The sequence below is a fragment of the Prorops nasuta genome, unplaced genomic scaffold (genome assembly GCF_024137725.1).
Source record: "Prorops nasuta isolate Cenicafe-Biocafe unplaced genomic scaffold, Cenicafe_Pnas_1.2 PNAS00033, whole genome shotgun sequence".
Lineage (NCBI taxonomy): Eukaryota > Metazoa > Arthropoda > Insecta > Hymenoptera > Bethylidae > Prorops > Prorops nasuta.
The window spans coordinates 619,945-644,084 of NW_027116830.1; the positions used below are offsets into that span (position 1 = coordinate 619,945).

The window sequence follows — 24,140 nt, forward strand, 5'->3', positions numbered from 1 at the left end:
AATAATTATTTACCAAAATTTTTTTTCTTCTCATCAAAGTTTTTTCGTGTATGTATATACATACCTATAATAGTTACGATACTTAACCTCAAAACTACTTATATAGTAGAAATAAATTAAACAGCTCAAATATAATAGGTATAAAGAGGAATTGTTAATGAAATTGTCATTACGTATACATATATTTACACTATTACACTAAAAATAATGGATTTTTTTCAGGTGAGTTAAAAAGTGAGCGAGAATGTTCAACTTGGAAACCTATAAAGAGTTGAATAAAACGGGTGTATCAAGAATCTGTTGTTATTACGAAGAGAAAAATAGATAAGACAACGTGCGTGAGTAAATGACTAAACAGAGCATAAAAAAAGTTATTAAAGTTTCGAGTTATGTTATTGAAAAGTGTTTGGATCTATAGCAATGAATTTAATATTGGTATATGTCCGAATATAAGATAAGGACGTGTTGCGGAATAAACTTATGTAATCTAAAGTTAGAAAGAAAATATTTTCAGTCTGGGGGCCAGTCTGGGCTGGTATGGGCGGCGAGTGGTGTATCCGGTATCGTAGACGTTGCAATAAGTTGGTGGAGTAAGAAAGGAAGAAACTAAGAGCAAAAAAGAACCAAACCAGTGGTCCATTTAAAAAGACAGGTGAAATTTATAAGATGGCTTCGAAAGGACACAGTTTTGACGCGGATTGCATGACTTTGACCAGATTTGTTCTGGCTGAGCAGCAAAAGTTTCCAAAGGCTACCGGTGATCTTAGCCAATTGTTAAATAGTATACAGACCGCGGTGAAAGCTGTCAGCTCTGCCGTCAGAAAAGCTGGCATTGCTAATATGTGAGTAAAGCTTTATCCCTTCCACCTATTGCTAGCAAAAGATTCAACGAAGTTCTTATATGCTAATTCAACCATAAATTCTTAAGAACATACATTTGCACGAGAACTATATACCTTAAGGAGAACTTCAGAATTGTAGCGCTCTATCAATCTCTAGTCTTTATATTAGTGCAGTCGTATATTTTTGTAATTTTGTTGACTTATCAAAAAGCATTTTTTATACTTATTAGGTCACTTGATTCCCGTCACACCTAATTAATTTTGCTGAAATATTTTTATTCGATAATTAAGAACCGTACTAATTTTTACAAGCCATCGATTCTAAATTTTAATGTATATCTACAAATGCATTAAATAAATAAACATTTATTTTTGTGAAAGGTATGGAATTGCTGGTAATACGAACGTGCAAGGCGAAGAAGTTAAGAAACTGGATGTTTTGAGCAACGAACTGTTTATAAACATGTTGACGTCTTCGTTCACCACTCATCGTTTAATTAGCGAGGAGAATGAATGCGCGATCGAAGTTGATGCTGAGAAACGAGGCAAATACATAGTTTGCTTCGATCCCCTAGATGGTTCCTCAAACATCGACTGTTTAGTATCCGTTGGCTCGATTTTTGGAATTTATCACAAAAGCGAGCAAGCTGAATCGGAAGTCACAGCATTACAGCCTGGGAAGAATCTCGTCGCTGCAGGTTATGCTCTTTATGGATCAGCAACCATGATCGTTCTTAGCACCGGGCACGGTGTCAATGGATTCACCTACGACCCAGCCATAGGAGAATTTATTTTAACCGAGAAAAATATGAAAATACCCTCCAGAGGAAAGATTTATAGGTAAGGTAGAGTAAGAAACTCAAAAACAGACCTTGTTTAAAGATACTTAACTCTCTTTATATTAGTATAGGGATTATTTTAATAATTCTATATAAATATATATTATTCAACCTGTAAATGACTGAGGGATTTGTTTTACTCATTATTTTTGAATTGTTAACTTTCTGGATTATGCAAGTTAAATAATTAAGATAGTATGAAAAGTAAGACAAAACAATGAAGCAAAGGTTGGCTGAAGGCGAATGTATTTTAGCTGATGTATTTATTTAATTTACTCAAGAGAAAGGTAAATTGTTAAGGATAAGAGTTGGTATATTGGAGTTTATATCGTAGTATAAAGAAGAGCAAGGGTGGATGGTGAAAATAGATTTAAAGGAGCGAGCAAAAATAATACAATGTTGAATGTGACAGTATCAACGAGGGGAACGAAGCCACGTGGAGCGAAGCTATCAAAGAGTACGTGCGTTCGAAGAAATATCCAAATAGCGGTAAAGCTTACAGCGCCAGATACGTTGGTTCGATGGTAGCCGATGTCCACAGGACCATCAAGTACGGTGGAATCTTCCTCTATCCCGCTTCGCAAACCAGTCCCAATGGAAAGGTGAGCCATCGCACTCGCAAGCATCTCCTAGAAATTACTGTAAACAACAGAAATAAACCGGATTTACAGTTCGCCGAAGTAACGCTTTCAGTGTGGCTCCTTTACCAACCTCGATTACCCACTCGTACTTCAAATACGCTCGTAATACCCAGAAATAATTATTTTGAATTCCGTAACCCGAATAATCACAACAAAATTTTCCATCGATGTTTACATTTCTTCATAATTTTCTTTGTAATTCACTCGACTCTTTGGGGGGTTTTATTGTTTGGTTACTTTTCTTAACTCTATTGATATTATGGTTGTGATTATTTTGTATTAACCCGGTAAACGACCTTTGAAGTGTTTGAAGAAAGTCTTGAACGTGTTTCGCTGCATTCTTTATTTTCTTAAAAGAGGAGGGAAAAGATAACAATTAGTGAAATTTGAGAGAGCGTTCTGTTGACGTACACTGATGGTCTCTTTACTTTCACCTACTTTTCTCTCGAATTAGCGGACCTTGGAGCTACTCTACCCGATCTACCGCACATGGCACAATTACACTCGCGTCCATTCCCTTAAACATGCACACCCCGCTCGGACGCACATTGGAGTAGCTCGTTTGCCACTTGATAGGGCTCGAGGGGTCAAGCCCATTGTTATCAAAGATTACCAATGTAGCTGGATAAATAAGCAAATTCGTCTCTCTTAATCATTAAAATTGCAATAACAAGACTAAAACATTACGAAAAAATCAAAGATAAAAAATATTTAGAGATAAACGCTACTAAGCTTTTTCAGCAAAATAAAATTGTAATAATTATACTTATATTTATTCTAGCTCAACAGATATTACCAAAATATGTCTGTATTCTTTATTTATTTAACGATCGGCTAAACTAATTAATTTTAATGTCGAATGTTTTTTCCTTTCAAACTGTTCTTAAATTAATAAGTAAACCGGTATAGAACCGTATTAAATGAAGAGACGTGATCAATGAATAATTTATAAGATATCGATAGTCCCGTAATCCTGAATATTATTGTGTGTAAGATTCTGTAATGACTTTAAATAAACGATGATTATTATGAAATTCTAGCTTCGACTTTTGTACGAGTGCATACCGATGGCCTTCCTGGTGAAAGAAGCCGGTGGTCTTGCATCAAATGGAAACATCGACATCCTAGACATTGTTCCGGAGCAGATTCACCAAAGATCGCCTATTTTCCTAGGATCAACGGAAGATGTTCAAGATGTGTTGCAGCTCATACAAAAATATGACAAATAAACCCAACAAATTTTGTTATCATTGATTTAGACTTACCTACTGTTTTTATCTATTTTCAATAAAACAAAATAATTGTCATTCCAGATTTTTATCATCGCTTTCAATTATTTCCAGTGCCCTTCATTTGAAAATTTTAAAACGAATCACTGAATAGAACCTTTTTTTTATATACATATTATTTTTTGTTATTACTTTAATAACTTCTCGATGATGCTAAATTATTCCGTGCAACCAAAATGATGATGCCCTTGTTAATTAAATTCTTTTGAATTGCTTGAAATATCATTCTAAATAAAACACTTTCTACTCAAATATCCCTTTCCTATTTTTAATAACTGTGAAATGTCCTCTTTTATCTTTTTAATTATTCATTGCACTAGAAATATTCACCGGACGTCATCTAACAATAAAGATTATAACAATTTTAATCTTTCGACTATATATTTATAATGCAAATAGTATACCATGTTTTATTATCGCGAATGTATTATTCATTACATTAGAGCTTTTATTAGTACGATTCTATGCAAACTAGACCACAAAGTTTATTGTCTGAAAATATCCAGAAATTTGTAAAGCGTGGGAATGGCTTTTATTATGATTGCTCTTTCTAATCTTTTCTATAAATAAAATGACAAACTTGTACGAACAATAAACTAATTTCGCGTTTGTTTATCTTTGGCATGCAGAGGTCAGTGGCTGAAAAAATGACCCACTTTGAGAGATGAATAAGTGAAGTTGATGCTCAAAGTAGACGGAGACTCTATATTTATAGGTTATATTAAAATTACAGGGGAACGTGGGACCAAAGAGAAAATAAGAGAGGGGGAGTAAGATAAAAGTACCGGTATGAAGTATTTCTGCTAGAAATTTAAATTCACCTATGTTCTCTGTGCGCAAGTAAAATTCATCAACAGCTCCGAGTAACGTCACGGAATGATTACTCCAAGAGCTGCATCCATAAGTTATTTCTGTAGCTGCATAAATATTTATGAAATCTGTTTGAAGTGAAATTTGATCGCAATCATCATTAACTAAATGGTCTTCCGTCAATTAAAACATAAGTGGAGAATTTAACATACACGCTGAATAAACATTGAATTGAATCATCTGCGTATCAAAGGTTAAACCACGCAAAGCAAATAACTTGAAAATGATCTAATACCGACAAGTTTTTTTCGTTTAATAATTTTTGTTAAACTATTTTACAAATATTCAACAATCTCAGTATATCTAGCAGTAATAAAAGAATAAAATGTATTCCTAAAATGTGCTGATGTGTGTCCGCAGAAACGTTTTGGGAACGCTTTGAAATTATATGTGCTATGTGGGGGACTAGACGTGGTTTGTAATATAGAATTGAAATTGGAAATAAAACATATTGCGTGTCCATAGTTCTTCTTCTTCCTTCCTTAGAATGGATATCGCCCATAGTAGACGATGTTCAAAAAATAATGATCCGCAGTTAATTCAATGGATGCTGTTATAAATTCCTGTAACACGATCGAGAACTAATTTAGATTAAGATTTTAGGTTAGCTTTTTGTCAGGAGAATTGAGGTAAAGAGCGAAAGGGGGTTTCTGGGTTTAAAATAGGCGCGCTTTGGTATCGAGGTCCCCTGATGATAATCTCAAGGTGGATGATCGACCGTGAGCCGGGCATTTAGCGATGCTCCGTTGACGAGCCCATCGTTTCTTCCCCCTGGTCCCCCAACGCCTCGTACATAACAATGACGTCATCGTCCAGTCGACCAACCCAGCAGAACCTAACCTCACTTGGCTTGGCCCCTATCTTTCCTCCACTTGCACCAACGACGTCACGTGTGCCACGCTGACACACTTCTTACTTGAAATTCTCTTGAAACGTGTTTCACACTAGGTATATACAGTATACACACATATACACGTAGGTTCAACGATCCATCCGAAATCACGTACGATCCAAGCTCGTCGAGCCAATCCGCTAGTAGGACACCGTCCTCAATAGCTTCTCTTCTGCTTCATTCTACCATCTCCCCCTATTATGACCCTCAACCACCGAGCTGCTGCTACACTCTTCCACCAACACACCCATATCTGCTACTTTAACGGCCAAGGGGACACGTGACTAGAGGAATGGAGGGGATCCAAATCCAATCCGCTGTGCTCGCACTCGCGTTGTTCCTGCTTTTTTCTTCTACCTTTAAGTAATATCACCAAATGTTTTGTCCCGGCTCAGACCGCAAGTCACTTCGGCATCGCCAAGATCCTCCTCTCCACAATTGCCATAGCTCTGGAAAAAAAATCTCCTGGCAGGATTTACCCATCTTCTTTGGCCCAAATTAACGCTCGGTGCTTCCATTGAAAACCACTTGGAGATGATGAAAAACCTCCCTCGTCTCTGTATCAGGCTCCATCGCTGCTTCTCAATTCCCAAGATTGAAAATGTCCAGGCGTGACCTTGAAAGCTTTTCATCTCTCGTTTCGAGGTAGTCTCGGTATCAGCGAGGAAATAATAGACGCGAATTCTCTGTCCGACAGACCTGTGATGCAATTTTTCAAATGAAATTCAACTGGCTTTAAGTGTTTTGATATACATTATAAAGTGATCAAATTTAATAACGGGACGAAACGTTGTTTCGGGAAGACAAACTAACAGTATTAAAGACTTGCTCAATTATTACAGTAAAATGACAGTAATGTTTCAGCGATATTCCTGAAATATATTTCTGCAAGTTTGATGCTATTAGAGCAGGTGGTCCCACGTTGCATGCTATGATTAAAACAATCTGGGTGAGAGTGAGAGAGAAAAGAGTCAGGATTGCCCACACAAATAAAAACAGGACTTCAATTAAGGACATCATCGTAGTAGATATCTACTGTGCTAGTCGGACAAGTTTTTTTTTTTGAAATAAACAATGCTGCAACGTTGACAAATAAATGAAACACAATATAAAACATTAATTTTTCTTATTTAACAATTCATTTTTTCGTAAAAGAAGAAAAATATATTAATAAATTATTTTGAGAAAATCGAATGTAGCGAACTTTTAGAGTATATTTTTTTTGTTTATACTTCGAATACAAAACATGTTTGACTAACGTAGTAGATATCTAACGCAACAAAATTCTTTCAATTAAAATTCATCAAATATGCCTTTATTACATTACATTTGTTACAAAACACGCAGAGCTAACAAATGTAAATATTATTGATAATAATGATAATGTATCGGTTAATTTTTAAATGTTATTAATTGATGTCAATAAAATGAAACAGGAGTATTACATAAGTATATATTTAATTTTAAAAAAACTAATAATACCACTGGAGGGCATTCCTCGTTATTTCCATGAATTTGCTATAATCTCAAATTTATTATTTCCTTTTTCTCAACATTTTCAATAATCGCTCTCGTTGCACTGAATTGAATCCACAATTATCAAGATGACAGAGTATTCGCTTAAATTTAAATAGAAAATAGTCAAAGGTCCTTTGTCCCAACACTACATGGAACATTGATTTCAGTTATTAATCCGTGTCGGTTCCAATAATGGAACGATCAATTTTGTTTCGTGAAACTGTACCTCCTACCCTGCAGTATCTCTTCATCGAGGAAGACTCTAATATTGTAAGTTTCGACCTTTCTCCAAGACGAGTCGTGGGACGTGCTAATGAAAATTAAGCCGGAAATGCTCTTGGATGATTTAATTGACACTTAAGTCGAATCTCCTTTACATTAAAGGTGCATGTCAGGTAAGTTGGAGTTTTGCTTGACTTGGCGACTAATAGACCACCAAGTTTGCAAGGTACCATATGGAGCTAATGATCACGGACAACTTACCCGTTGCAATTAAGCAATTAAAAAAACTGCACCGTGCTGGACACGAATTACCAACGGTAATTAGCTGCCCAGATATAAACCGACCATCGCGAGATAAATTGTTCCTCGCAAATTGGAAGACTCATTTATACGTTCATCTTTTTAATCGCAGAAATTAATCTGCATCGAACAGTGCAGCAAGAGGAATTATGCGTTGCAAAGCAAAAATTATACAATAATATCCGAAGGCTGATAATAAATAAAAAAACGAGAGTAGACTCGCACACAGGAAGCTGGTAGAGATATCGAAAGTGATTCTCGTACATGCGTTATATAAAAATAATTCCGATTCTTTGTTTACACAGGAAACGAGAGAACGTTGGAGCAATTTTGAGATTTAACGAACGATATAGTTTCTGCATGACAAAACTCTGGAACAATGCGCGACAGTAGCAGAACAAATTCGACGCTTCCTTCCACAGATCCACTTTCTATTCTACTAAAAGCAGAAAAAGGGAGGGTGAAAATATTTAGCACCGAGCTCTCTCTCTCTCTCTCTCTTTCTCTCTCGAAATTAACGAGCAACGGACGGAAATACCTTGATAAGTGCAGAGGAAGAAAGTGAAGAGAGAGGGAGAGAGGAGAGTCCAGCGGGAGAAGGAAATAGCGTTATAATGATAAGCTGCTGATAATGTCAAGATCAAAGGTTAATAATAGTTAGAAACGAGTAGCGACCGAAAGAGATAGGGAGAAATTGACGGAATGGATGAAAGAGAGAAAATGCGTGAGCCACATGATCAGGGGGGAAGAATGGCTTTGAAGGAATGGGGAGGTGTGGAAGAGATCGGTCAAGGTTAGAGGGCGATAAAAGCGAGAATAAAGAGGTGGAGGGGGCAACCGGTTAGGGTGTTTTGTTGTTGGGCGTGAAGGAGGATTTTTCCGGGCGAGCGAGCGTTGCAGGAGGAAGAGCGTCTGTGGTGGTAACAGGCACGATGATAGTGGTGGTAGTGGTAGTAGCGGTGGTGGTAGCGAATGCATGGCACACTTTGCCTCTCTTGGAAAGTTCACAGTATCCACGCACCTCTCGCGTTACTCCCGTGACTCCACGCCACGCCACGCCACGCCAGTCGCCACGCAAGTTCCGTCCATCGGCCACTGCCGGCTTTGCCCCCTTTTTTGCCCTTTTCCAATCTCCTCTCCCTCCTCCTGTCCCAATACCTCGTCCTCCCTCCCTGCAACCTCTCCACACTATCTTCGCCAATTCATTTCCTACTCCTGGTCGTCGCGGGCCGTCGTGGCCCACCACTCGCTGCTCGTCGAAACTCGAAACACCGAAAGCCTCCGTGCTCGAAGCAAGGTCGAAGGAGTCGTGCGCGGCCACCGGAAACGGATCGGCGATGTAAAAATCACACGGATGCCGAATCGTGAGAAGAGCTTAACCCAGATCTGAGAGATCGAGCGAGGAAATATATCGAAATTCGATCGGAGAGCGGCGAAGGAAAAAGGACGTAGGGTTGGAACGAGCTGCCGAGTCCATTCTAGTTATATATATATATATATATATATATATATAGAGAGAGAGAGAGAGAGAAGCCGTTTATTTCCGGTTCCTTCTGCGCTGCCTCCGCCCGCGTAGCTTGTTTTTCTTTTCATCAGACGCCAGTGTGTGTTTTTGCGGGAAAGTTGCAGTGGATCTGCGGGTGTGATACCAGGATAGTTGTGTGGAATGTGCGAACGTTCGAGGAGAGAATAGTCGTAGGGGGTAAAGGAAGGGTGCGGTGATACGCGAGGGATGAAAAGGGCAAGAAGCCGCAGTATTGTTGCTCGCTGACTCGACGAATGAATTGTGCCCCAAACTTTTCCACTTTGTCCATTTTTTTCAACTTGCACACTTTGTTATCTCGCTTTCATCGGTGACGCGGCACGTTTGCCAGGTGATACACGATTATTCTTGGTTGATCCTTTTTTATTGTTACTCCTTGGTTGTTTGTTATTATTATTCGAGTTCGGCTCGATTTTCTCCACTCGTCATCCTCGGATACGTGCGAGTCATCGACAACCCTAAAACTAACTCTGCGTATCTATACTCGGTTAAAATTTAATCACTGTAATAACAAATTACTCTTATCTCTGCGCTCGTCCTTAACCCTCGACTGAAAAATAATTTTCATTCAATTTTTATCTACCTTCGTCTCTCGGTCAATGTAATAAACTGTATATACAGTTTGGTTATTGGAACTCGGTGCTAACGTGGCTTTTAACGAAGTATATCTCTCTACGTGCTTTTTACATATTTAAACACGCGTGACGATTAATTTTCAAATTAAAATAATTTTTCATTTCTTCTCTATTTAAAATCCAGCTGTTCAAGCTCTGACCTCTAATATGGCTCTATGTTCAATTTGTGCTCGAATTGAATTAGATTGATAAATAGTTTTATTTACAATTGCGGTTTTAATCCTCGACTGAAAAGAATTTTTCATCCTTTTACCTTCACTTTTCTCTTAAACCAGTCTTAATAGTTTAATTATTTTGTCAATTCGACGTTTTAAGTGCATATAAAGTCTTATGGCTCGAATAAATACATATACCTATACAATTTTTTCTTTGATCAATGGAATTATTAAAAAGTTTTATATTTCGCAAAATCTAAAATTATTGTACATATTCTACTATATATTTCATTGTGCATCTGTGTCTTTGATACTTTTATAAACCCACATTTCGACGTCTTATTATAGTTGACATATGTTATTTTCACGTGACCATATTTATCCGGATTAATTATTCGAGTGTTCTAAGACCTTTGATATTTTATTGGAATTTTCGTGACGTTGTCTGAATGAGAATTTATCCGAGAAGAGCGAAAGGGTGACATTTATTCTGAAATTTGGCAAATGTTCGATTCGCGAATTTGGGCATAGAAATGATCGCGAAGAGAGAAATAGTGAAGCAAGCAGAGGATTGTGCAATTGCTTCACTTGCTAATGGAACGTAACACTTTCCAGTTTCAGAATGTACTACCTGCTGTTTTTCCTGGTTTCCCTCTACGGAAGGGTACAAAGCACGGCCGTGTTACCAAATGCGAACAAGGGTGACCTGCCGAGGCATTACAACTCTCGTTACTCCATTTACGAGGACCCTTACAACATCGAGTTCAAATACCACAATTACGAACAGATGAGCAGGTTTCTCAGGACCACTTCCTTAAGATTTCAAAATCTCACTGCCTTGTACTCCATAGGAAAATCCGTCAAAGGTATACCTCACATACATATCTATACTCACTTTTTCCAACCTCTCCGCGCGAGTCTAACAGTAATTTTTAATACAGTTAAGGCTCTCTCTTCATCTCTTTCTCCCTCTCTCTCTCTCTCTCTCTCTCTCTATTGAAATCCTAACTGTTTCCAGTTCAAGGTCACTCGTAAAACACGCGTAAATCTTCATCAGCGTTGCCCACTTTTATCGATCGATCAATCCTCGACCACCTTGGCCGTCTGCCATTTAATCTGAGATCGAGAAAAATCACCCCCTTGTTAGTTTTACTTTTTTTTTTTTTTTATAAAAAATACACTGTCATCTCCGGATCTAATTGAATTGTAGAAATTAAAACAATAAAATTGGACCGATCGGTTATCCTTGATTCGCGAGTTTCTTTCGCCTTGAACCTATATATACGATGTAGAAATAAAATACATGCTGTACTTATAGGGTGGCCCAGTAACAATCACCATCTTGGTTACCTCTGAAAGTAGAAGATTTAGCGAGAAAGTGCAATCAAATTTACTTTGTACAAAGGAGAACATTGTATTGTGAAAACAGTTTTTTTATGTATGGAAATGATTTGAAGATTTCAAGGTCATTCGTGCCTTTTTTTAATGCAGATTTCTATTTTTTATTAAATATTTTTGCAACTGCTTACGAGATTTTCGTACATTCAGAGTAATATGTAAGTGATGTGACAAACACTTGTGTTCTTATCATCCAAACTCACCATTTAGCACATACACATCGATGTAAGAGCTTTAATTTTATATATATATATATATATATATCGTAAAAAGGGGTAGCTTAAATAATACAATATTTTAAAGTATTGTGGTAGGTCCTCGAAACAACTACCAAAAATATGTAATAAAAATAGGGTTTTTCATAACAAAAAAATAAATTTTGATATCTCCGAAGCATCTCCACCTTAAAAAAAAATCGTTGTTACTGTACGATTTGTTCTTTCATACGAAGCAACTTTGATAGCACTTTTTTTTCTTAACCTTCCATTCTCGAAGATAGTCAAGGTGGTAATATAGTTATTGGACCACCCTGTATAAGCTTAAAGGGTGCTTTATTAGCTGAGCTAAATGGACAACTCTGTTATCTTGTTTAAAAGGTCGAGATTTATGGGTGATAGTCGTATCTTCCTCACCGTACGAACACATGATTGGCAAACCGGATGTGAAGTACGTAGCCAACATACACGGGAACGAAGCTGTGGGTCGCGAACTCATGCTGCACCTGATTCACGTATGTATAAATTTACCCACTACAAAAATGACTCGATAATCACGATTTACCCTTCAACTTTCCTTCAACCACCCCTTCATCGACTTTCAACTATTTTCCCGAGTTTTCCAACAAAATTCCATCATTAATTCATTATTTATACCAAATATAGACAATAATCTTCTTCGATGGTCCAATTAAATTGTTATTTCTCGACAGTTATTGGTGACCACTTACGGGACAGATCCATACATCACGTGGCTGCTGGATAACACAAGGATCCACATTTTACCGTCCATGAATCCTGATGGATTCGAAGTTTCCAAAGAAGGATATTGCGAGGGTGGTCAGGGCAGGTTTGTAACTTTACAATGTAGAGGACAAATTTTCAAACTGTCGCACTTTCCATTCAGTTCGATACAAACCTTCCATCCTGCATAAACAAATTACAACTTTGTGCGATAAAAAGCGTACGTTTGATAAAGATTTTAATTTTGTGAAAATTTTGCAGAATTTCAAATTGCGTGGTTTTACTATATTTGTTCAACGAGTGTGAAGAATGTTTAAGGGGGTAGTAACGATGTATTGTCGCAGGTACAATGCTCGGGGCTTCGATTTGAATCGCAACTTTCCGGATTACTTCAAACAGAACAATAAGAAGAGCCAGCCGGAAACGGAGGCGGTGAAAGAATGGGTTTCGAAAATCCAATTTGTACTTTCCGGTAGTTTACACGGAGGGGCACTCGTCGCCAGCTATCCATTCGACAATACGCCCAATTCACGTAAGTTGCCTATAAAGATTTTTCCTCGCAAGCCCATGCAGATTTCTTTAAACATATATACACTACAATATACACGCATTATTCTATACAAATGTCAATTATAACCCTGATGTAATTTGATTTTGAGCTTGGATTAATTTGCTTTATGTACCCTTATGTATAACAGTGTGTAAATTTTCATGCCGTCAGGAATATGTCGATCAGCGCCTCTTTGTGCAGGTATTGTAAATAACTTTCCTTATCTGCTTGCCTAATATTTCCACTTTTTTCTTCTCGTGCCTTGAAACTTTAAGCTTTACACGAATGCGAATGATTTTCCTCCCTGTAATCTGCTTAGCTCGCTGTTCTCTTATTCAGAAGATTTTTTATCAAGTATAAAGAAATAAAATTTTACTACTTAAATGCATGCATAAAAAGTTTCTGAAACTATGCTAAGGAAATTTATAGTTTGACACGGTAGATGTAATGGTAATAAAGTTATGCTTTCCTGAGTTTTTTATAAGATGCTCGTGTAATTACTCCTGGTTAGCTTCTCCAGGGACGACTTTAGAAATCTTTAGCTTTGATGGAGTACTCCTTTCATGAATCATCCTGTACAACTTTACTGGCAGTTTCGTTTCTAGAGATTCAGCCGGTTTATCGCTTCTGATTTAAACAAAACTTTTGCCAAGTTTAGCAGTGAATTAGCAGCTTATTATAGGGCATATGAAACAAGCGAAAGCTTTATTTTTGTAATAGAATCTTTGATTTCTCAATATCACTTTGTACAACTGCACCGACTGTCTCGCTCTCAGATTGAGCGAGTTTATTGCTTTTGATTTGCACAACATTTTTGCCAAATTTAGCAATGACTGTGCTTTTTATACTGCATGCATATGAAACAAGCAAAATATTTATTTTTATAATAGAATATTTTATTTCTAAATCATCCAGTAGAACTCTGACAATATCACTTTCATCTAGTAACCAACCGATTGTTTATTATTAACACGAAATTTTAACTTAGTTTATAGATAGAAAGCAGCTTTCCGGTGTGTACATGTATGAAACTAGTTACTTTTTTCCAAATCATTTATTTATGTAGCACCCTGTAGAATTAAATTGCATTCTCGCATTCGAATAAAACGACCATATCGCTTTTTATTGGCACGAAACTTTTGCCAAGTTTAGCAATGAAAAAGCTTTCTATAGACTATGTATGAGACCACTTAATACTGTTTTTTATTGAAGAATCTTTTACTTATGAATCATTCCATAGAACTGTATAATAAATCTCGCTTTCGTCTCGAAACAAACCGATTTATTTTCATTGATGCGAAGCTTTCACAAAAATTTTTTGGAATACCATTGTAATGATATTGCTTCGATTGATGTAAACAATAAAGCTTTCCAAGCTGTGCATGAAATCGATTAAATCTTTATTTTTAAGTAAATCGTTCATTTAAAAAATCATCCTGTAGAACTATACAGTAAATCTTGTTTTTATCTCGAAAGAAATCGATCTCCTTTTATCGACAGAAAACTCTAACAAAAATTTGTTGACAGATCATATAGTAATGATTTTGCTTCGATTGGCATAAACAATAAAGCTTTCTCGGCAGTGTATGAAATCTTTATTTTTAACCGATTTGTTCATTAATGAATCACTCTACATAGAATTGTGTATATTCAGTCTCGCTTTGATCTCGAAAGTAAACGGTTGCTTCTTATCGACACGAAACTCTATCGAAGAAGCGACATATAGTTTTAATTGAAGAAGAGTGAACACGATAGCTTATATATATATATATATATATCAGAGGAACAATAGCAAATGTTTCGATAGTGTTTCAGAGTTACTCATCCATGCCCAGTGTTTCACCGGATGATGACGTTTTCCGTCACTTGTCCCTAACTTATTCGCAAAATCATGGCTCGATGCACCAAGGAGCACCCTGCTCCCCATCTCAGCCTGGATTCAAGAATGGAATCACAAATGGCGCCGAATGGTACCCACTTACCGGTGGTATGCAGGATTTCAACTACGTTTGGAACGGTTGTATGGAAATAACCCTTGAACTTTCCTGCTGCAAATATCCTCCAGCTGACGATCTGCCCCATTACTGGGAAGAAAATCGAGTGGTTCGTATCTTAAATTTTTCCAATCTTCGAACGCTAAAATATTTCATGGAAACGATACTTTGTTTTTCTCCCAATGATCAATGATAACGCGTAGAGAGTATTTCATTCGATCGTTATATAATCGACTGGAAAAATAAATATTTAAATAAATCTTGCATCGAATAGTGCCAATGAAACAATTGATTTGGTTTTGGTAAATAAAAAATTGAATTAAAACAATTATTTCATTTTGCAATCAAATTAATAAATTTAAATAAAAGCTTATTAATGCGAAATAAATTATCGTTTCAGTGGAAATATTTCAAGCATGATCGACTCGAATCGAGTAATATTTCTCTTTTCATTATTGTCATTTTTATTGTCCATCCTTCTTGAAAAAAAAAAATATTTAACGATTTCAGGCACTGGTGAAATTTTTGGCGGAGGCTCACAGAGGTGTTCACGGTTTCGTCATAGACGAGAATGGAAATCCGATCGAACGTGCGTCGGTTAAAGTTAAACACCGTGACGTTAGTTTCTTAACTACCAAGTATGGAGAATTCTGGAGAATTCTCCTGCCAGGAATATACAAGCTCGAGGTGAGTAGACAGTGAATGATACGAATAATTATGTATATTTGCCACTTTGTGCAACGTTTATTATTCCGTAACGACCTTGAAAATCATTTCCGCAGGTTTACGCAAATGGCTACGCACCTCGTGAAGTCGAATTCATGGTCATAGAACAGCATCCTACATTGTTAAACGTCACTTTGTACGCGGAGAGGGTAAGTTTACATTTCTGTACAGTCAAATCAAAAAATCTTACATTAAAGTTTCTTATATATATATATAAACAATTTAAATCCCGATTCTAAAATTTATCGTCGAGCAGAGACTTTTAAAACCGTAAATAATATAATAATTTAAATTTGATTAAATTCAACATTTTCATTCTGTACTTTATTATGAAAGATTAAAGTGAAACTGTCAATTTTCTTTCGGTTCCATCGATTTGGTGACGTCAGTGTGGTTGCACACGGTGACGTTCCGCGGAATCGAATATTTTGCAGTAAAAACACAATCACGTTCTCGTGTAGACGCGAATGAGTTAATTGTGAGAGATAAATCTATTTGTTTCTTGAAAAGCAGAGGCACGCAGGGATCGAAGATTCTGCAGCTTCGCCGTACAGTGGAAACGCAGTGATAAAATCTCACCCGCATCGAGACTACATTTCGCACTTCCGGCCAAATTCAGGAGCTAACACTGCCTCGGATACCAATTCCGGTATCTTCTCATCCATCAGCAATGGATTCAACTCCCTGGTCAGCAACCTTTTTGGTTGACGATTCCGACACGAAACGAGTATGAAGAGCCACGAATAATAAACCAATTAACGAAGAAATGCACGCAGCTCACACTTGAGACCACTCGAGAGGTTCGACGAACGACTGCAAAAAAATTAATTAAAACGTACTATATATTATATAAGGCTTCTACTCGATTCGATCCCTCGAACAATTCTAAATAATAACGAATATTTATCGAAGACGTCGATAATTGATTTTACTATAACAATAATAAGTCGATTCATCGAATAGAGTTCTTTCCTGACATCAAAGTGTTCATCGTTAGTGAGAGAGGATTTTAATTAATTTTCGTGCAATCGAACGTTAAAAGCTCGCCAATGTATCAATATTTACACTTAATTGTTAAATGAAAAGTTTAATTAGTTTATATATATATATATATATATTAGAGATATTCATTGTGATTGGTTAAGTTTTACGGAGTGCAATTCGATCGAGCGATGATTACATATCCTTGGAGATAATTCTCTTGCGTTGAAAGGATTCGAATGTTGAAGAACTATATAGTGAGGAAAGGGGAGGAGGTAATAGATTTCTCGTATAATCCATCATCGATCAATTGCTAAAAAAGAGACACAGCCAACATATCGTTATATCAACGGCGCATTTATGTAAAACCGTTAGTTTTTACAATCCACGCGTGAATTAGAGATATTTTCGAGTATTGTATATTCCATTAAATGTTCGAAGCCTGTTTCCTGGCGACATAGAGACCAAACATAGACGATAATATTGCAGATATATAGAATAAACAAAGTATTTATGTATTTATCGACAGCGTTGTAATAATATAAAGATAAATAAGTAGTTATAATAAAGAAAATGTTTCCATGGAAGCAAAGATTTCAATATCCCTCGCCCATTACTTCCGGTTTCTGCAAAAATAATTCAACTGTATTTTTTGGTATTTGCAGAGGCCATTGAAATTTAGTTGGCTTTGGTAAACTGTAAAGATTTTACGAGTAATTTTGTGTAAAAGTCAGTAGATTTTAATTCGCGGTAAAGCTAAAAATTAGTGTGATTGGTTCTCGAAGATTTTAATATTTGTATCCTTCGTCTGGGGCACTTCCGGTTGAAGGGGCCGCAGGTCGCGCAGGAGCTGGAGCTGGATACGTGGCTGTGCCCTCGTAACGTATCATCGGTCGGTAACCAGCGGCGTCGGCAATGTAATCTACAAATTGCATCCTCCCATCGGGCAGTAGCACGTGGTAACTTCCGGTTGCTTCCATGTCCTTCCGCATCTCGCGGTGTCCGAAATTCAAACCCGCCCCAGTGTCCTGCACTTCGTACGAAAACTCGTAATTCGCTGGGTCCTGTACAACCGAGTGTCAAAGACGATCGTTAAATAATTTCAGGATAATTAAATTAGATTTTTTTTTTAGCAAAAATTAAATTGGATTAAAAGAAAAGTGTAAGAATGAATGTATTAGTTTGTTTACTCACACCAGCCCATTCGTCTGGATGACCCGTGTTTCCCCCACCTCCAGGGGCGGGTGCGGGTTTTGCTGGCGAAGCACCATTCGGCGGGAGATAACCAGGTCCTTGTGGTTCACTCCAAATCCCTATCAACATTGTGGAAAACAACAGTGCCTGCAATATTAAGAAACAAATTACTTATATAAATCTACATGCATGAATTTCTAAATACATATTATAAATTATTAGCGATAAATATTTAAAAGCAGCCAAAATATATAAATCAATTGAATTGTTTAAACTGAAACAACGATATTCTTTAATTAAAACCAAATCACAAGATTAAATACACATTTATACATCCCCCCCCCCTCTCCTTGCTAGACTTATTATTTACATTAAAATCTATAATTTCTATTATACAGCCATTCAAAACGAATTTTGATTGAAACTATATAATAAGAAAATGAAAATTTGACACTCTTCCAATTATCAATATATATAACGGCAGATCAGAAAATTACGAGCACAATAGCCGATAGAGTATCGTGCAAATTGCGGTCATTGGTTTTCTTTAACTTAATAGCTTATTCAACTTTAAAATGAAATCATTGAGACTTACAGGATGTGAGTAGTCCTTGAGATCTTTGCCTTTGGCCGCTGCAAGCGCGCGAAAGGCAAAGGTCTCAAGGACTCTCGCATCCTGCAGGTCTCATTGATTTCATTTTAAAGATGAAAAAACTATTAAATCAATTCGTTTCCGGTTAAAACGGCACAAATTTAACTTTCAGTGGAAATGATCGATAGAAAACACAGATCTTTTTTTCACGCGTGCTCTTATGATTTTGGAGTGTGCTCTTTTAGAATCTGTTATTATATTTTATCTATCTCAACGTATTTTTACAATATGATTTTTTAAATTTTGAAAAAAATACGTTGGAATAGATAAAAAATAACGACAGATTCTGAAAGATTACACTCGAAAACCATAAGAATATATATAAGCGGCAAAAATATCCGTCTATGTTTTCTATCATTTCCAGTAATGCAAAAAGAAGATAAAATTGTGGCGTTTTGGGTCGAAATGCGTTAAAGTGGCCTTGAAGGTTTATCGTTTGAATAAAATTAGGGCTTACCGTTGGAATCATCGGCAGTTCGGCACTGTTCGCAGCGTCTCATGAAACTTAATAAAAGAACATTACATCATTTGACAGTTATATAGCTGCAGGATTTATACCTGTAATGGATGCTAGAAAGGGAAATTGGGGGAAACGATTTAAAAACCGCATCGTGGCACTGTATATAAGCATACAATTAGATATCATAATAAAACCGCAGCTCTATGCGGAATATCGTCTATTATTCGAAAAGATCCGCGAATGGGCTTGCCAGTTTTCCATTCTTATCGAGAAAAATCCATCTTTCCTTTTGCCTCATCGGCACCGCTGATTATACGCTCTTCAACCGAGACTTGCTCAACATTCGATTTTATTTTATGTTTAATTAATCGATGGACCTGTGCAGAGGCAACTCTTGTCGCAATCCCCTTCTCCCCATTATCATTCGCCATTATAAGCCAAAACCACACAAATTTGCCACAAGAAAACATTTTTGCGGCTTAGTGCCTCGGCCTAAAATTGCGTATATTGCGTGTACATCGAACGATCCATCCTGACAAAATAACAAAACAAAATAAAACTTGTATTTATCCTCTTCAAAATAAAATTAACCCTTTCAGTCGCTGTGTAGTCTCGAATGACTATAATACGTCAATTTTCACAATGTGTCCTATATATATAATCATTAAGTAGAATATATTTATAAATTCTGCATGAAACTTTAAAAAATTTAGAATAAATAGTCTAAATAAAAAAAATGTAAAAATCATTCTCAAAAAAAGCTAGAATATTAATTTTCAAACTTTGCAGGGTGATTACCTAAGTTAAGAAGTCGTGACTGAGAGCGTTAAAATCATTAAGGGTACGTCAATCAATATATTACTCTAATTTAAATGGATTAAATTTGATTCGACTCGAATAATTATCTTTACTAAATCATAGCTATTAATAAAAACTGTCGAGTCAACTAAGTAAATCAGTTAAGCGAGTAATTTTGTTATAAGACTGTTAAAAGGAAGATTTATTTAAATAGAATGACACAATTTTCTATGTACATAACGTTCTCAAGGAAAATGAAGATTTTAACAAGAGTGGAGAAGCGAAATATAAATAAAAGGGGATAACGATGTAACGACTCGTAATTAGTATAAAGTGTGTAAGCGATTGTTCTGTTGGTTCTTTCGGATCAGGAGGGGAGGAAGAGGATGACGACGAAGTAGCTATATAGGAAAGTAGCATAAAGTGAGCGAGGAAGTGGGGAGTTAGGGGGGGGGGGGTCCGAAAGGGCCATGCACGGATGAATTGGAAAAGCGGTAGAGGGCTTTTGTGTGAAATTATTGATCGGTGACGTTGGAGTGCGCAGGCGTAGGCTCTGCAAAAGGGACGGGGGTGGTGGGTAGAAGAGAAGGAGGGGGTGGCTGTGTCGTATACAGGTCGGAGTTGCAACTTTGCGTTTGCGTTTACGTTTTCGTTTTCGATCCCCGCGCACGGAAGCTGTCACGAACGAAACCGGCACCCCAAGGGTATCGCCCAGCCAGCCAGTCAGCATTGACAGAACCCCCGCCGGTAGTTATGTCTGGTGGTACGTGCAAAAATTCACACACAAAACTTGTCGAAAAAAATCTATTAAAATCCATCATTCTCTTCTTTTCGCTGCGTCCAACAAATCCAAAGCAACGTCCCTTTCCTCCACTCCCCTTCCATGAATCCAACACTCGACGGAGAAACCTCGACACCCTCTTTGATATTTTCCTTGGAAAATTCTCCGAATAATTAATTTTATTTTTCTAATCCGAGGAATATATGCTATTTTGTTTCAAATTTATCGTTAACACTGCTTTCATCGTTTAAGAAGCTCTTGGGTAGAAAATCTCGCGAGTAAACTTTGACGCTCCTTTTGGAAAATTGTCCGAATAATTAATTTTACTTTTGCAATCCGAAGAGTACTTTGTTTTTTAACGTTTATCTTCAACGCCACTTTCACTGTTCAATAAGCTTTTTGTAAAAATCTCGCGCGTAACCGTTCCCTTTTCCTCGCCATCATTATTCCTCCCCCTCCGTTTGCACGCATCGTTATCGATAATAGGAAATTTATTAGTTGGCGTGTTTTCGTGCTGAGATAAAACGTCTTATCTTTATTGTTTCGGACCGTCGTATAAATAACTAAAATCTATAGTCTCTCGCGGAAGCAGCTGCACAATTTTCGAGCTTTCCTCTTATTTCAATGTAAAACTCCATTATATATTCATTTATTTATGTCAATCGCGACGTTGAATCGTCGCGATTGGAAAGTTTTACAGTCTTGACAGAATGTTCGTTTTACTTAGTAAGACAGGGACTATATCGGCTTCGCCACCCTGCCGGAGCAAGTACACAGGAAATCAGTGAAACGAGGATTCGAATTTACTCTGATGGTTCTTGGGGAAATCGGATTGGGAAAATCGACTCTCATCAACAGCCTCTTCCTCGGAGATTTGTACAAAGAGCGAAGGATCCCCGATGCTGCAGGTTCGTCCTGCGATATCTTGCAAAATCAGTCTTAATTTTGTTATGCTTCCAAGAGAAATCATTCGAATTCGATTGTTTCACGTTTGATTCTCTCCATCAAAATAAACGTGTCTACATATATTTATTACCGATTTATAGAACGCGTGGAGAAAACAACGAGCATCGAGAAGAAGACGATGGACATAGAAGAACGCGGAGTTCGCTTAAGACTGACAATTGTAGATACACCAGGTGAAGTCCCATTTGTCATTTTAATTAAATCAATTATATACGCAAATTTTACGACATTTTTCTTAAATTCCAAAGGTTTCGGCGACGCGGTAAATTGCGAGGACACGTGGAAAGCTTGTACCGCGTACATCGACGAACAATTCAGGCAATATTTCACGGATGAGAGTGGATTGAATAGAAAAAACATTCAAGATAATAGGGTGCACTGTTGCCTGTACTTTATACCTCCTTATGGACATGGGTAATTATTTATCTCACTTCTTTTCACACGGATTCGTCCAAAAGATTTTTCCAAACTGGATAAACTATACTTTTTTACGAAGAATTCTTTAAATCATTCACGATTGTTTATCAATCCTCGCTATAAAACACTTGGGTATTTTTTTAATAATAAAAAGTGTGCATAAAGATTGAGAGAAATAAACGCAGGTTTTACAGAGTTATATATACAATGGTCAGCCGTTAGTTAATAAATATAATTATTGCGCTATTGCCAATTGCTTTAGTCGATTGTCCTTCGCTATCGAGGATATTAAGCAAGCACAGAGAGAGAGAGAGAGAGAGAGAGAGAGAGAAATAGTATATATATATATTCCATGAATTGGATTTTTTCACAGTTTACGACAATTGGACCTGGAAGTTTTACGCCGGTTGCACAGAAAGGTGAACGTGGTACCAGTGATAGCCAAAGCTGACACACTGACGACTCAGGAAGTGAAGAAGCTGAAGGAGAGAATTCTCAAGGACATAGAGGAGCACGATATACAGGTAGATTGAACAATCGGTCAATTTGGATGGAAATTGTTTCGGTCTCTGTCAAATTCGTAATGTTGAATGCGCGGGCAGATTTATCAGTTTCCAGACTGCGACAGCGACGAGGACGAGGAGTTCAAACAGCAAGACAAAGAGTTAAAGGCTTGCATTCCTTTCGCCGTTGTTGGCAGTTCCACCGTTCTTGAAGTCGCTGGAAGAAAAGTTCGTGGACGCCAATATCCTTGGGGCGTCGTCGAAGGTACTCGATGCAGTATCTACTTGCTTCTATTCGCAATAAAAAAAAAAGAAATTTCAGTAAATTCTGCTGCTTTTTAATAGTTTAATTCGAATCTGTTTGATAACTTGTTGAAGAGGAATTTTTGTAATTAATATAGTATAAATGGTCGGTGGGAATGACTCGAAGACTGATTTGAAAAAAATTTGTTATCAAGGTTTTGCGAATGATTGTTGTAGTTGAAAATCCGAAGCACAGTGATTTCGTGAAATTGCGAACGATGCTGATATCAACGCACATGCAAGATTTGAAGGATGTCACGCAGGACGTTCATTATGAAAATTTCCGGGCTCAGTGCATCTCGCAGATATCCCAGCAGGCCATTCGAGAACGGAGGTATTTATGGATTGCATAAATTATTGCATTATGGTGTGTGGAGGCACTGAAAAAAAGATAAATAGAAAGCGAGAGATATAAATAATATTTTCATTGCTGCAGTAAACTCAAGAGGGACTCCGGGCCACATTTTGAAAACAGCATATCGGATACTGACAGACTCTTGCTGCAAAAGGACGAAGAGGTAAATACTATACTTGGACAGAATTTTGATTGAGCGAAAAGATGAATGGTATTAATGGAAATTTTCATGTCACAATTACAAACATAATGTGTTTATCGAATGCTCATGAATTTCCGGTCAGACTATATGGATTATCGCAACTTATCTAATGATTACATTGGTTTTGCACAAATTGCGTGTATAAATACACATGGTCGATACAATTTCTTTAAGTCACGTTTCGTTATCTGAGAAATTTTAAATTAAAACGTGCATTCGATAGACGTATTTTTCAATAGAAATTCGCTTCGAATGAGAGATTTGTCGATCTTATTGGTTTACCAGTGATATAAAAGCTCCGCCCATTTTCTGAATTGGGCGGAGTCGACACTATAGCGACTACAGGGTGAAGTGGATTTTTCTTAAAAACACTGATAATATTCCTTTTGACAGATTCGTAGGATGCAGGATATTTTAGCACAAATGCAGGAGAAATTGAAGGCAACGGAGCATACGGGTGGAGGAATCGGTCTTAGGGGAAGAGTGGGTAGTCTTGGAAACGATTTGGATTCGACGGACATTGATAAAAAACGTAGCAGTATTATCGACGTTTGAGGCTATAAACCAATGGAAAAGACACAAGTTCCATTTTCCATGCGCTGTAGAAGAGCAGGACGGATTATCATTAATAATCCAGTTTTATTCTATGCCCCTTGGCAAGAAACAAAAACACTCTCTTCTACGATATTCTATAGCATAGTATTTTTTACTGTAACAATTTTTACAGCAGAGCATTAAGTCGAACGTTTTTAACCTTGTTTCAACCGCCCAATAGAGCCTTTAAGGCCCTAATCTTTTGTAAAGTCTGATATTTTTTCTCCTTAATATAAATTATATAGTATATATGTATAATATATATAATTACGTCATTAAGACTGTTAAATACACCATTTTATGCATTTATGTTATATATATATATATATATTATTATATTAGATAATTCGCATATTGTAGAATACAATTTATTTATAGAGAAACGTATATTCATGCAATTTTGTACAGTTTTCTCCTCTTTTATTGTAATCTATTAAAATTGAACGATTGTCAGATTTTGGAATACAAATATACACATTTGAATCAGAAAATCCTTGTGACACGGTGCGCAATACTTGAGAAAATATCTTCCTCCGAGCAAAACTGCGTTGGCTAACGTAT

At 36.9% G+C, this 24,140-nt stretch overlaps 4 protein-coding genes and 1 long non-coding RNA gene across 10 annotated transcripts; 3 read left to right on the forward strand and 2 right to left on the reverse strand.

Annotated features, from left to right (window-relative positions):
- The first annotated feature begins 6 nt into the window (after positions 1 to 6).
- fbp (fructose-1,6-bisphosphatase) lies at positions 7 to 3,634 on the forward strand. Of its 2 annotated transcripts, none has more exons than XM_066743544.1 (6): positions 7 to 138; positions 223 to 338; positions 515 to 842; positions 1,224 to 1,682; positions 2,094 to 2,283; positions 3,363 to 3,634. In XM_066743544.1, the coding sequence occupies exons 3-6, from the start codon at positions 667 to 669 to the stop codon at positions 3,549 to 3,551; spliced, it is 1,014 nt and encodes a 337-aa protein (XP_066599641.1). In that variant the 5' UTR covers positions 7 to 138; positions 223 to 338; positions 515 to 666; the 3' UTR covers positions 3,552 to 3,634. The 2 variants fall into 2 exon arrangements, with proteins under 2 accessions (XP_066599641.1, XP_066599642.1); XM_066743545.1 differs by having other exon boundaries at positions 223 to 334.
- Positions 2,182 to 3,352, reverse strand: LOC136783410 (uncharacterized). Its single transcript, XR_010824265.1, has 3 exons — positions 2,761 to 3,352; positions 2,393 to 2,671; positions 2,182 to 2,320 (listed from the first exon to the last, which is right to left on the reverse strand). It is a non-coding gene; the product is annotated as an uncharacterized lncRNA (long non-coding RNA).
- Positions 3,635 to 8,418: 4,784 nt separating the features above from the next.
- On the forward strand, positions 8,419 to 16,941 carry LOC136783399 (carboxypeptidase D). Of its 3 annotated transcripts, none has more exons than XM_066743522.1 (10): positions 8,419 to 9,287; positions 10,362 to 10,612; positions 11,741 to 11,874; positions 12,073 to 12,209; positions 12,448 to 12,635; positions 12,825 to 12,854; positions 14,461 to 14,756; positions 15,158 to 15,334; positions 15,430 to 15,522; positions 15,884 to 16,941. In XM_066743522.1, exons 2-10 carry the CDS (start codon positions 10,369 to 10,371, stop codon positions 16,079 to 16,081), a joined length of 1,497 nt encoding a protein of 498 aa, XP_066599619.1. In that variant the 5' UTR covers positions 8,419 to 9,287; positions 10,362 to 10,368; the 3' UTR covers positions 16,082 to 16,941. The 3 variants fall into 3 exon arrangements, with proteins under 3 accessions (XP_066599619.1, XP_066599620.1, XP_066599621.1); XM_066743523.1 differs by having other exon boundaries at positions 15,887 to 16,939; XM_066743524.1 differs by lacking the exon at positions 12,825 to 12,854 and having other exon boundaries at positions 15,884 to 16,939.
- Positions 16,942 to 17,114: 173 nt separating this feature from the next.
- Positions 17,115 to 18,991, reverse strand: LOC136783401 (pro-resilin-like). The gene is made up of 3 exons (XM_066743529.1): positions 18,658 to 18,991; positions 17,549 to 17,695; positions 17,115 to 17,418 (listed from the first exon to the last, which is right to left on the reverse strand). The coding sequence occupies exons 1-3, from the start codon at positions 18,667 to 18,669 to the stop codon at positions 17,143 to 17,145; spliced, it is 435 nt and encodes a 144-aa protein (XP_066599626.1). The 5' UTR covers positions 18,670 to 18,991; the 3' UTR covers positions 17,115 to 17,142.
- Positions 18,992 to 20,028: 1,037 nt separating this feature from the next.
- Sep4 (septin 4) lies at positions 20,029 to 24,115 on the forward strand. 3 transcript variants are annotated; one of them, XM_066743527.1, is made up of 9 exons: positions 20,029 to 20,221; positions 20,967 to 21,147; positions 21,286 to 21,378; positions 21,454 to 21,619; positions 21,996 to 22,146; positions 22,225 to 22,390; positions 22,606 to 22,762; positions 22,865 to 22,946; positions 23,379 to 24,115. In XM_066743527.1, the coding sequence occupies exons 2-9, from the start codon at positions 21,051 to 21,053 to the stop codon at positions 23,538 to 23,540; spliced, it is 1,074 nt and encodes a 357-aa protein (XP_066599624.1). In that variant the 5' UTR covers positions 20,029 to 20,221; positions 20,967 to 21,050; the 3' UTR covers positions 23,541 to 24,115. The 3 variants fall into 3 exon arrangements, with proteins under 3 accessions (XP_066599624.1, XP_066599622.1, XP_066599625.1); XM_066743525.1 differs by having other exon boundaries at positions 20,971 to 21,147; positions 23,379 to 24,114; XM_066743528.1 differs by lacking the exon at positions 20,029 to 20,221 and adding an exon at positions 20,325 to 20,865.
- The last annotated feature ends 25 nt before the right edge of the window (positions 24,116 to 24,140 follow it).